The sequence below is a fragment of the Pezoporus wallicus genome, unplaced genomic scaffold (genome assembly GCF_028554395.1).
Source record: "Pezoporus wallicus isolate ANWC-B61680 ecotype Strahan unplaced genomic scaffold, APGP_CSIRO_Pwel_v1 scaffold_2584, whole genome shotgun sequence".
Taxonomy (NCBI): domain Eukaryota; kingdom Metazoa; phylum Chordata; class Aves; order Psittaciformes; family Psittacidae; genus Pezoporus; species Pezoporus wallicus.
Genome location: NW_026642851.1, coordinates 5,883,263 through 5,895,722, shown reverse-complemented (window position 1 = coordinate 5,895,722; position 12,460 = coordinate 5,883,263). Strand labels below are relative to the sequence as shown.

Genomic DNA, 12,460 nt, shown 5'->3' with positions numbered 1-12,460 from the left:
TGCCTTTGCATTCAGAGGCAGATCTTCAAAGGGCATTATTAGCAAAACTAAATCCAGACTATTTCCAATTGCAAGCAAACACAAAGATGGCTCAAATCCCTGAATAGCAGAGAATACCCTGCAGAAGAGCTTCCGACATTCCAGAGGGCAGGTTAAACCTTCAAAAAAACAGCACAGCAATTTTTTTCTCTCGTATGTTGAAGATGATTTTCCTTCCATGAGCATAAAAGTCTAATTTTATTAAATAATCCAGTGGGCAACTTGCACCACTATAAACACAGATGGTCTTCAGTCATGCTGACCAAAGCAAGTTTCTGGGAGAGCTTAGTTAACACTGCCTATACCAGCTTCTACCCAAACTGGTACAGGATGTGTCCCTGTCCAGAGCCTACTACATGACACATGCCCTGAGACTTTAGCAAACTGAGTGAGCAGAAGTGAAATAGGACACCAGGAATGGTTGAGGCAGCAAAGGTGTCACCACCACGGTAACTTTGAGCCATCTGATATGAATATTTGTCCTCCTTTTATGATATATTTTATTTTGTAGCATTGAACTCACATATTGGAGTGAGTGCCTGTTTTTCCTTGATCCGATCACTTGTATTCAGGTTGGACACATAACCTTGGCACACATAGTTAAACCAGTGCATATAAAGGTACAGTGCAGCAAAGCCTTAATTTTTAAGTTGACTGAAATTCAAAATGCTTCAGTAAAGTAATAATAAAAAAGAGTTAAAATATAAGGAAGAGCAAAACAGATGCAGATAGGAGAGAGCAGAAGCAGTATGGAACTTGGCTCAGCGTTCGAACACTCCTTTGTTCGGCATATGCCTTTTTCCACATTACTCCTGCTCACCGTAGCTGGTATCGGGCTGCCCTTTCTCACATGGTATTTTTGCTGGGTTAACCCTTTGAATTTAGCACGTCAGGCATAAGAAGCCATTTTGTGCCTGGCAATTGCAGAATGTGTTCCCCTGTGTGCCAGTGGATGCGTTCTTACACCATTTTCTCCATGTTTACCCTATATTAGCGCTGAGGCAATGTCACACGTGTAAAAGGGACATGCATGTTATGCTGTACATCTTTAAGGCTCTGAATGAACATTAACTAATTAGTCAGTAAGGAAAAGAGCTGTGAGAAGGCTCTTTCAAAGAACAGAAGCTGCAGGGGATACAGCTTGAACACCAGCTGCGGTCTGAATGTGTAAAGGCCCAGAGGACGGGAAGGGAAACAAACAGGCTGAAAGGCTGGAGCAAGCCTGCAAGAGGGCTCCAAAAATACAAAGAAATTTAACGTTAAGACCGGTTGCAGCTCACATAGGTACAACTAAGATATTAAGAATGGACTGTCAAGCTCGACTGTTAGCCTTTAGCATGAGAGGAGATTGTATTATAGCATAAATGCTACTCAAGCCTTAATTATAGTGAATCAATGCTCTGACATACCACTTTAGGAAAACAAAGGTCCCATGATAAAAAGAGGTTTCTACATTTCCTTTAACTTTGCTCCAGAATACTGAGAGCTCCAGTGAAAAACTGAGCCCTTTGGTTTCCCATTCTTAGTTTTCTTGGACAATGAATATTTTTTTCCTTAGAAACTAAGGATAATCTGGTAACTAAAACATGGGTCTGGCATTCAAGGTCTCAGGCTGTATTCCCAGCTAGCTCACAAGGTCCACTGACAACCCACCACCAGTACTTTCCCTGTTCTCTCAATTCTGCTTACTCAAGGTGTGATTTTTGTGGCTGTCTTCTTTGGGAGAAAGTCTGCAAGAGTTTAGAGTGAATGAGCACTCTTGGCAATATGCACGCGAATAAAATTATTTGTCTATTGAGAAGGTGAATGTGGTTGGCATGGTAGGACTTCACTTCGAAAATCAGGCTTATCAATAGCTGGAGTAAGAAACTGAGAGCGTGCTTGATGCCAGTAAGTCACCCAGCATCACTATGGTTTGACAGGGCATGAGAAGTTGGTGCCTATTTGAGAGCAAAGTGTTTTTCCCAGCGTCTAACATGGCTGTTGCAACGGAGGTTTATGGGCATCTCTGTCATGAAAACCACTTGGGTTAGGGATAACTAAATACAACGCCTCAAGGGCCCAGCTACAGGCTGAGACGGACCCGTCACTCTTGCCATAACTTTTCCACCTGCCCAGATGAAAGAGCACCGCTGAAAGCCCTTTCCTATGGGGTGAGGAGAGCAGTGAGATATGAGCATAATCCTCCAAGTGTGCTCAACTGCCTTCCTGGGTCTTTAGGGGAAGCCCCTAGCTGAGGGAACTGGCTAGCTTGTGTCAGTGCCAGATAAAGCATTTTTTAAAGACAGAGCATTGGAGGAGAGAAAGAAGGAAGAAGAAAAAAGAAATAAGGGGGGGGGGGGGGGGAGCAAGGGATATTTACAAGTGTGGGAAATGGAAGCTTTATCGGAAGATAAGCATCTGGGCTGGCCCGTCTCTACGAAGCGTGGACACACTCGCTGCCTCTGAGTCTCTCAGGAAAGAGCAAAAGGAGCTGCTGACATTTCTGCTGAAAGGGAAGAATCAATGAATCTTTGTTTCCCAACGCCTGCTTGTTTGACCTTATTGTGTTGCGGAGTCGAAAAGGAAGAAAAGAGAACGGGTGAGGGGAGAGGGGATAATAAAATCCAAGACAAGATCACAGCCCTCTGATCGCTGGAGATGCCATTATTTGGTTGTTGTCCTATTTACCGCTGTTGCTCATTTCTGATTCTTGCCTCGCTGTAATAAGTCACACTCGTTCCAGCCATCATCCCTGTATTGATAGGCAAATGTCACCCGCGTTTGATTGACGTCCATTGCTCCTGAATACAGAAGTATGATTTAGGAATCAATTCTGTTTGTTTATTTAAACAGCTCTTTGTGTACCTTGTATATCTGTAAGCAGGACAAGTTCCTTAGTATTTTCTCAGGAGAAATGCCACTAATACTGCACATTCACCTTCCCACTCAGTCACGGAGGTGCTCATCACCCCTTAGGGGAGGAGAAAACTTTCACACACAAATAGGAAAATTAAAAAGATCGAGAATTTTTTTTTTTAAGGAAGAAAAATCAGGACTTAACAAAACGCTTTGCTGGCCCCGGGTTAAGCCAGAGAGATGTTTTTCTTAGGTCCAGGCATCTGTTGATCTGCGTATGCCCGGCACTTGCCTTTGGCTTCTACAGAAAAGGCAACTCTTTCCCCCGATGTCAGTTTGCTAGCGAAGCGGCGGCTGACTTTAACACCGGGAAAGCACGACAGTCGGTGATGAGTGCCGTCAATTCCAATTCACAGAACGCACCGCTTCCTTCTCTGCCTTCATGGTTGCAATCGGGGAAGGGGGAGAAGAGGGAGATCCGAAGTTGTGAGAGATGCTAATCTCTGTTACTGCGCGAGGTGGGAGGTTTATGTCAATAGGCAATGGGCAACTGTAAAGCTTCCCTACATTTAAAGCAGTATTTCCCAGAAAACACTAATATGTCAGGTCAGCCTCAGGGAAGCCTTAAGCAGGTGGATTGACCTTTTAATTCTCGATCGGCGACCTGAAGGGTACCCAGAGGCTGCTAAACACATGTCTTCCTTTCGGTCTGCTCCAGAAAGAGCTGTCATTGCGAGATGCAGCTAGTGAGTGAGGCTCACGATTTCACTGTTCATCCGTTTGCGGGAGGGGAGGGGGAGGGAGAGAGGTGTGGGGGGGGAAATACATATTTCCCACACTGCCAGAGTAATGCCAAACTCTCTGTGAGTGGGAAGAGCAGAGCAGATGCTGGAATGAGATGCCAAAGCAGCTCCCCTTTCCCCTGCGCTTTTGGGTGCCTATAAATTGCTCCAGCGCGCTCGTCAGCCTCCTCGTCTCCTGGCAGGTGGCACCCGGGCAGGATCCCGCTCTCTCTCCGGCTCCAGCTCGGGCTCGGGCTCCGGCGCGGCGGTGCGGTTCGGGCTCTCGGCGGCGGGCAGCGGGGCGGCGGGGCTGCCGGGAGGCGCGTCCCCGCTGAGGACTGTCGTCTGTGCGAGGGGAGGAAAAAGAGGAGAGAGCGAGCAAGCGAGGAGGCGAGCGGGGCGATCGCGAGAGGAAAGGCAAGTTCCAGGGAAAGTTGACTCAGACTGGCACAGCCTGCAAAAAAAAAAGTCGATCGCCAGCAGGAGCATAAAAGTGCGGGCGGCCGGGGCGCGGCGGCAGCGCTCCCTCCCCTCCGCTGCTCTCCTCTGCTCTCCCTCCCGCCCCGCGGCCGCAGCGGAGCCGCGACCCGCTGAAGCCCCCGCCGCCACCGGCAGCGGGAGGGCGACGAAGCCCCAGGGGAGCCGAGCTCGGGCGGGCTCGGCGGTTTTTCGGCTCTGAGGAGGTCCCCCGCCAACCATCAAGATTTTGTCCAAAAGCAGGCAAGAGGATCGCCCTGCGCTGAGCCGGCTGGTGGGCAGCAGGCGGCGGCTGATCGCTGCCGGCGCGCTGGGGGTGGTGATGGTGCTGCTGCTGGTCATCCTCATCCCGGTGCTGGTCAGCTCGGCCGGCACCTCGGCGCACTACGAGATGCTGGGCACCTGCCGCATGGTCTGCGACCCCTACGGCGGCACCAAGGCGCCCAGCACGGCGGCCACGCCCGACCGCGGCCTCATGCAGTCCCTGCCCACCTTCATCCAGGGGCCCAAGGGGGAAGCCGGACGGCCGGGCAAAGCGGGGCCCCGTGGCCCCCCGGGGGAGCCGGGGCCGCCCGGCCCGGTGGGGCCGCCGGGTGAGAAGGGCGAGCCGGGGCGGCAGGGTCTGCCTGGTCCCCCGGGCGCGCCGGGGCTGAACGCGGCTGGGGCGATCAGCGCCGCCACCTATAGCACCGTGCCCAAGATCGCCTTCTACGCCGGCCTCAAGCGGCAGCACGAGGGCTACGAGGTGCTCAAGTTCGACGACGTCGTCACCAACCTGGGCAACCACTACGATCCCACCACCGGCAAGTTCACCTGCTCCATCCCCGGCATCTACTTCTTCACCTACCATGTGCTCATGCGGGGCGGCGACGGCACCAGCATGTGGGCCGACCTCTGCAAGAACAACCAGGTGGGCACCGCGACGGGGGATGTCGCGGGGAGCAGGGGACTTGAGGGCAGCGGAGACCGGAAGGGAGTCGGGTTTGTTGAGGGCAGCCGGGTACCGTGAGGGGAGCAGGCACCCGTGGGGAGACGGGGTCTCTGAGGAAGCGGGCCCAAGAAAGTGCATTGGGGTAGTTCGGGGGTTGGAACTAAGCGATCTTCAGGTCCCGTCTAACCCTGATCATTCTGTGAGTCGGCACCAGAGAGGGAAAGCCGGGCTCCCTGAGGGAGTGGGCGCCGTGAAGACAACTGGCGGGGAGGGGCGAAAACCCTTGGGGGAGTTGAGGGGAGCGGGCGCTCGCTGCTCCGGAGCCGAAGGGGGCCCTGCCGGCTCCGCCTCGGTTGCCCCGCCGGCCCGCGGGGTGAATGCGGACTCAGAGCACTCTTTCCCCCGAGAGTCCCGCCGCTGGCTCCCGCTCTCAGCCTTCTGTCCGAGCCCGCTCTCGGGCAGAGCAGCACCTGTAAGCCGGCCGCTTCCCTCGTCCGGTTCTCAGTGTCGGCCGCAGGCCGCGGAGCGCTAGCCGCAGCATGCCGCTCCGGGAGCGGAGGGCGTCGGGGGCGGCTGCTCCCGCGGGTGCGAGCGGGACAGGAGATCCCCCACGGAGCGGAATCTCGCTGAGAAGGAACAAGAGCCGGGGGAGGCGGTGAGCTCAGAGGGGTGATCCTGCGTGGGGAAGGGTGAGATGTGAGCGAGGAAGACACCCACGGGACGGGGCTCCCACGCCCGATTTGGACACGCTCAGACCCTGCTGGGAGCGAAGTCTCCCTCTGACAGGGAAAGCCGGTAGCAGTGAGAGCACGGTGCCCGCAGACCATTCCCAGCGGCGGGCCGACACACAGCCACTGCCCGAGGTCTGCCGGCACCCCCGACAGGAGGGAAACGTTCGGAATAATTAAAGACCCAGCCGTGCTAGCGTCTGAGAGACAGAGGAATCATCCATTTTAATTAGGGTGAAGGTTGGCACCGCGCTCGCAGGGGCCGTGCCTGTCACATCGCCCCCGAGGAGCGTACTTCGCAATTTTTCCTTTCTTCCGTGCGCTGCTCGCAGACAGAGAGCTTGGCTCTAATTATGAGAGCGCTTCGCGATACCGCCATGCCTCCTGCCCTGAGTGCCGAGGGCAGCACGGGGTTCCCCGCGTCTCTGGGAGCCCCGTGGTGCTTCCCCGGCCTCCACTGAGGAAGGAGGGCGAGGGACCCGCCGCTCAACAAGTCCTTCCCCGCTCGGGTTGTCCCGGCCCGCAGCGGGTTGCCGGCTGCAGGCTGTCCCAGTTTGGGGTACCCGGCGCTCTGCCCGGGCTGTTCACCCGCTGGCGGGCTGGGCTGGGGGTTGATCCGGTGTCCCCGCCGTGTTCGTTCGCTCGCCGGTGCGCCCCGTCCCCGCAGAGCATCGCAGATCAGCGGAGCCCTCAGCCCGCCGGCCCTTGGCGCTCGGCGCAGGCGGGAGCGACGGCGGCCGGTTAATTCATTTAATAGAGCACTTAACCTTCTGTTTATGGCCCCTCAGAAGTACCAAGGAACCAGAATAATGAGGCCATCAGCAGCAATTAATTAAATTAGAAAATGTCCACCATAAATACTACCACAGCAGATAAAGCAGGACTAGTAAAGAGAAGTACATCGCTACCTACTCACTTCGATTTCTTCAGACAAAGGCAGTATTTTCCACCTAGAGGATACCATTTTATTGGCATTAAAACATTCTTCTGGTTTTGACCCCCATTTATAATGTTTTAAAGTGTTTATTTACCCAAACCCTGAACAAAATACACACCAGCACATTTTAAAAAGTACTCAATTATTGCATTGAACCTGAAGTCTAATCGTTCCCAAATGTAACTGCTTCCAGTACCAGCCATGAGACAAATTAATCTCGCAGCAGTTCAAAGGGGGGGGGGGGTGTGTGTGTAATGCAAGAAAGGGCAGAGGCTTTATGTATATAGTTGTATCTCTCTATGCAAAGATAAGAGTTTAGGTAAATACAAACTATTTAAAATTGATACATAGTTTTAATGTAGCAGTGCCTCCTTTTGATGATGATTTATGCTTGAAACACTAAACGCTGATCTGACAGCGGTTAATTTTGCGTATTATTTGTGAGAAAGCTCAGACATTTTGGAAGGAAGTCGTTGAATGGGAGTCTGACAAAGGTCACATTATAAATCCGGTGTTTTCTAACAATGAAAAGACCAAACCCCTGAAAAGTGAATGACTTACAGGGGGAACAAATCATCCCTAAGCAGTGCGCAGGTAGAACCTCAAGGTCTCTGCTGTTAACACATTGCCTTCTTTAATGGTTATGAAGCTTGATCTCACCTTTAAGGTAAACTGAGATCACACAGCTTACCTTAGATCACACTATTTAGTATGTGTGTGCAACCTGAGAGCATAGCTTCATGAGAGAACTTGCACGCAACTTCTGAAATGTATAGCCCATTAGCCGTTTCATTTTGAGATACATTTACCGTTTTGCAGCAGAGAATTCATTTGAGACTGTTCTCCTAGCCTTTGCTCTGGCTAACCAAACAAGCAGGTAAAACCCCCAAGAATAGCACTGTAGAGTATAGAGGGCATTTATTGCTATGCAGAGGGCAGGAAGATCGGTACTTTGGTTTCTAGACTTTCAATACTGTCTTTTTTCCTTTTTTCTCTTCAGCCAGTATGTACTGTATGTAGAATCTTAACAATTAAATATTCATTGCTGTTGTAGTCAGTGACCATGTGTTGACTCCCTTAAGATAGTCACTAATGCAATTTGATATCTCCTTTACCATCCACAGAAGCACAACATTTTAGACAAATCCACAGAAGTAGCACTTCATTACCATGTAAATGGGAATCTGGAATGTACTTTTAACCATTTTGTTTGCCACTATGCAAGACACTAGCTCTCTATGAAAGTTTTCCTACCTCACCTGTAGCCTTTTCTCTCCTTCCCATTACCCCCTCTGTTTACACTCTCACCTTCCCAGCGAGTGTCTCAGCCCATTATTTCCTTTGCAGGGTATTTCCAGGGTTAATGGCCCAGACTTCCAACTCCACCCTGCCTGTCATTAATCCAGAGGAAATACCCAGTGCTTAGAATAATTATTGCTTAAACACCAGCAAAATAGCTCGTCTATTTTGTAACAATCCCAGGCAGTTCAGGACCAAGAAATCCTGAAATAGTTGGGGTTTATCATCCTGCCGTGTATCAGTTTAAATTTGCAGCCTGTCACACCCCTGCAAGCCTTGTAAGTCTTTCTCCCTCTCTTTACAGGATGTATAAAGAATTTCCACCTACTGTGATTTTTTTTCAGCTCCATAATGCCATAAGAACCCGTGTGGTAAAAGAACGTTTCAGTATTAATGTGAAATCCTATCACATGAAAATTTAATTTGGAAATTTATCATTTAAACTTTGAAAGGAATCCATTGAAAATTGTGAGTTATAGCCTATTTTTTCAACTCAGAACAGATAAAATCCCACATATAGTACACCAAGTCATGCATTATTACTTAGTTCAGGTTTGCAGGACCACTAAATCACTTACTGCTCTGTAACTATGCTAGAACAAAGCCAAGCAGATGATGTGTTACACTGAAATAAATCACATACAACTAAGTTTAAATATTTTACTGAACAGGGTCAAATTATATATAAATGATTTGGAGATTTGCAATGGCACGGGCTATTCAGTGCTGGAAACCAACACGCATCTTGAAATCACAGATTACTTCCCGTTTGCTAGTAATGTCAAACGTAGTCAGCAGCGGAATAGCAAGGGAGGAATGCAGAAAAAAAATTAGGTTTAAGTGAAAGGTGCAAATGAAAAGCCCTCAGTGACTTGTATATCCCAAAACCTCCTAGTGCGAAGAGCCACTTGCGTGTGATTTTGCACATTTGCATCTCTTAAACCACACCAAAATTAAACCTTTGCTCGCTGAAATGTGGCAATAGCAGTTTCCCCAAACCCTGACCAGGCTCTTTACCTGCTTTGTGTGCACTGGAGTGTGTGTGTGGTTGGGTGCGGATGTTTTGTATTCTTTTTGCAGCATAATGCCATTAGTAGTACAACAATAAATCACCTCTGGGAAAAGTCCAGCCAGGTATTATCAACAGGGCCTCACTGCGGATCCTCACCAGTGTCAATCACTCGTCCCACTCAAAGAAAAGCAATGCCAATGTAAAACTGGCACATGACCAGATTCAGTTGTCCCAACTCCAGCTGTTATTCCGCGTGTATTTAAAAAGTCTCCAAACATCTACAGGAGTGCAGGTGGTGGTTGTGTATTAATAAGATGACTGAGAAAGGATAGTTCTTAGTTACTGCTTTCATTTCAGAGGTTGTTTTATAGGAGAAAATAAGCAATAACCGTAGGAAAGAACTACAGTATATGTTGCCAGGCATTTAATGTGGCAACTTGTGCATGCTGAATAAAACATTTGAAGATATGCTTTAATTTCACCATGCAGGAAGAATTATCCGAGTTTTCTTAACCACTCATTATGTATTTTATGTAGGTTCGAGCTAGTGCGATTGCTCAGGATGCTGATCAGAACTACGACTATGCCAGTAACAGCGTGGTTCTTCATTTGGAGCCAGGAGATGAAGTTTACATTAAATTAGATGGAGGAAAAGCACATGGAGGAAACAACAACAAATACAGCACATTTTCTGGATTTATTATTTATGCTGACTGATAATGAGTAAAACAGACCCACCAAACCAGTCCAAAAATGAAGCTTGCTCTTCTAAGCAATGGATTTGCGTGGCAAAAGTCAATGAAACAAGCACCCCAGCAGAGAGAGACCATCGAGCACCTCACTAGCGGGGGGGGGGAAAGTCGAATGCTACCTGATTCACATCTGTACAACACAGAGAAACCTTATGTTAAAAAATTGCAAAACAAGTTAAACAGATGTGCGATCCAGTACCGCCAAAGCAAATACTTCCTCATTGTCAGTGTCCATGTGAATGAAGTCCTACATAGAGCAAATTTTTATAGAAAAATAAAACACCACCTAAGGACGCTGAGGTATTTTTTCAATGTATATGATACTTTGATGTGTTATGATCTTGCTGCTTTATCCATACTTCAGCTTTGGTTCTTGTGACTTACTTGCTAACAATGATGCTTGGAGTCCACTCGTAGTGTGATAAGGAATGATTTTCCAATAAAAGGAAGGGGTAATCAAAATACGCTTTCTCTCTCCAAAGGAATTGTTTCACTTGTACTTCTCTTATCCTTCTACATAAAACTAGAAATTAATCAGCTTCAAGCCTTAACTCGATGTTCCTGCTTTGTAGGTTTACATTAGACTTTTGACATCAAATCAACCCAGTGGAGTTGTTTAAATTTTGTTTTCCCCTTAACTGTGTTCTAAAAGAAAAGGGATAGAAGAAACCTTTCCTTTTTCTTACTTCCTGAAAAATACAGCTATATAAAATAGAATATGAACTATTCTATTGGACCAAATCCCTGATTCCACCAAAGCCAATGGCGAAACTCCCATTGATATTAGTGGAAAAAAAGATGATTTGGCCTTTAAATTGTAAACATGTAAATATATATATTTAGACAATTCTTACAGGCCCATTCCTGATGGTTAGTAGTGTAAATATTTAGCAAGGCTGGCATCCACATCCTCAGACTAAGGTAGAGTGTTTCCTTTGCAGCAATTAGTTGTCATTAGTCTTTTAGCGCTTAGTCTGTACTTGGGTACAATTTCTAATAAAATATTTATGACTTAACATACTGCAGACGTTCAACTAGAATTTCGCAGGAGTATAATGGGTCAAAACATTACTTGTCTTAGGTGTCTTGTCTCACTGATGTTAGTGGGCTTATTCCTACAAAGGAAGAATGGGAGATCTGACGTGTGAGAAAATGCTGTCACACAGACCTTTTCCATGGTAGCTAGTTACCGGTTTGTAGTAAGGTGTGCCTATGAAATGGACACAAATAAGCATATTACCAAAAATGATAACACATATGCAAAGAAAGAAGCAGATATTTACATGCAAAAAAAAAAAAAGTGTGTATTAAAACCTATTTTTCTCAGTCATATAAATATATATATAGATATATATAAAGTCTCAAAGTTTAATCCATAGAAAGGATTAATGGCTTGGAGAATTAAACTAAACACAGGCATTATGAGTTGCATAGTTATAAAAATGCTTTAAAATCAGTTAATACCAGTAATGTCCATAGAGTATTTTTATTCAGAAAACGGATTTATTATTTGGTTTGGTTTGGGGAGGGGAGGCAGTCTATTTCTCTCAGGTTAAAACTTGCAGATCTCATTCTAAACCGAAATTATTATAGCAGGATAATTAATAAGCTCCTTAGCACAGTTGGTTATGTTGCTTAACATTTTGGCAAAATGAAGGTAACATTTTCATAACTTCTTAAAGAGTAATAGAAGCTACCCCCAGCATTTCTGTTTCATGTACTTTGCCAAAAGCAACCCTGTCTAATATACTAAGGGTACAGACTCAGATTTATCTGTACTAAGATGCTGAATGTGTCTGCCACTGTGACAAAAAAGCTCTCTGATGCTGGCTGCTCAGTAAAAGGTTTTATGAATCTCTCAGAAAATCTCTTGTTTGAACGAGTTAAGCTTATTTTAAACAGAAAGTGTTACTCTTCCTGTTTTGACTTGTCCAATTCAAAACAAGTATTGAGTTAGTCTAGGCTGACAGATCCAGTCTAACTCAGCTAGGATTTATAAAGGGACATTGTGCTGCCAATTCCTTGTTTATTATCTCACCAGGCTGGTAACACTTTTACTTTATGACAAAGTGCCAACCTATACCCGTACATTGCAGTGATTGTTCCTGGGTTGTTTTTTTTCCTACAAGGTAATGTATTTTATTAACAGATGTGTAACAGACTTCAGGTCTGTTCGCTCCGTGGCTGCTTTCACTGGTTAGTACACTCACAACAGCAGTGTAGCTACAGATTCTTTACATAGTATTCAACAGTAGCGTAGCACGCTAGAGATCATTTACAGCTTGCAATGTGCATTTACTAAGGTATCTATTGGAAAAGTGTAATACTACCAGATGATATGGTCCAAGTTGAAGAAGTTTTTGAAATGAGGCTACCACTGCTACTGCATAAGACCATTTTTTGGATAAATCACCTGCCCTGGTTAAAGTTAGACAAGAGCAAAGAACACACTTTATGTGAAAAACACATAGAAGGCAAACATTTCTTCCTTTTTCATCATATCTTGATATACTGATTTGTAAAGACTTATATCACAACCTTTGTTATAACTATTACAACTCATTAAAACTGTATTATGTAATACATTTTGACTTTTGGTGTTGCCTCCTTACAAAAGAGAAGCTGGTCTGCGAGACGTTTCACATGATCGTTGTGAGATGCCAAA

At 46.7% G+C, this 12,460-nt stretch overlaps 2 protein-coding genes across 2 annotated transcripts in view; one reads left to right on the top strand and one right to left on the bottom strand.

Annotated features, from left to right (window-relative positions):
- Positions 1 to 3,749: 3,749 nt before the first annotated feature.
- Positions 3,750 to 12,380, top strand: C1QL3 (complement C1q like 3). Its single transcript, XM_057432745.1, has 2 exons — positions 3,750 to 5,046; positions 9,581 to 12,380. Exons 1-2 carry the CDS (start codon positions 4,459 to 4,461, stop codon positions 9,758 to 9,760), a joined length of 768 nt encoding a protein of 255 aa, XP_057288728.1. The 5' UTR covers positions 3,750 to 4,458; the 3' UTR covers positions 9,761 to 12,380.
- The window catches only part of PTER (phosphotriesterase related), a 22,501-nt gene continuing 20,911 nt past the window's right edge, over positions 10,871 to 12,460 (bottom strand). The window contains exon 6 of the mRNA XM_057432740.1: positions 10,871 to 11,005. Coding sequence (XP_057288723.1) covers positions 10,978 to 11,005 — 28 coding nt within the window. The 3' untranslated portion in view covers positions 10,871 to 10,977. The remainder of the gene's footprint in view (positions 11,006 to 12,460) is intronic.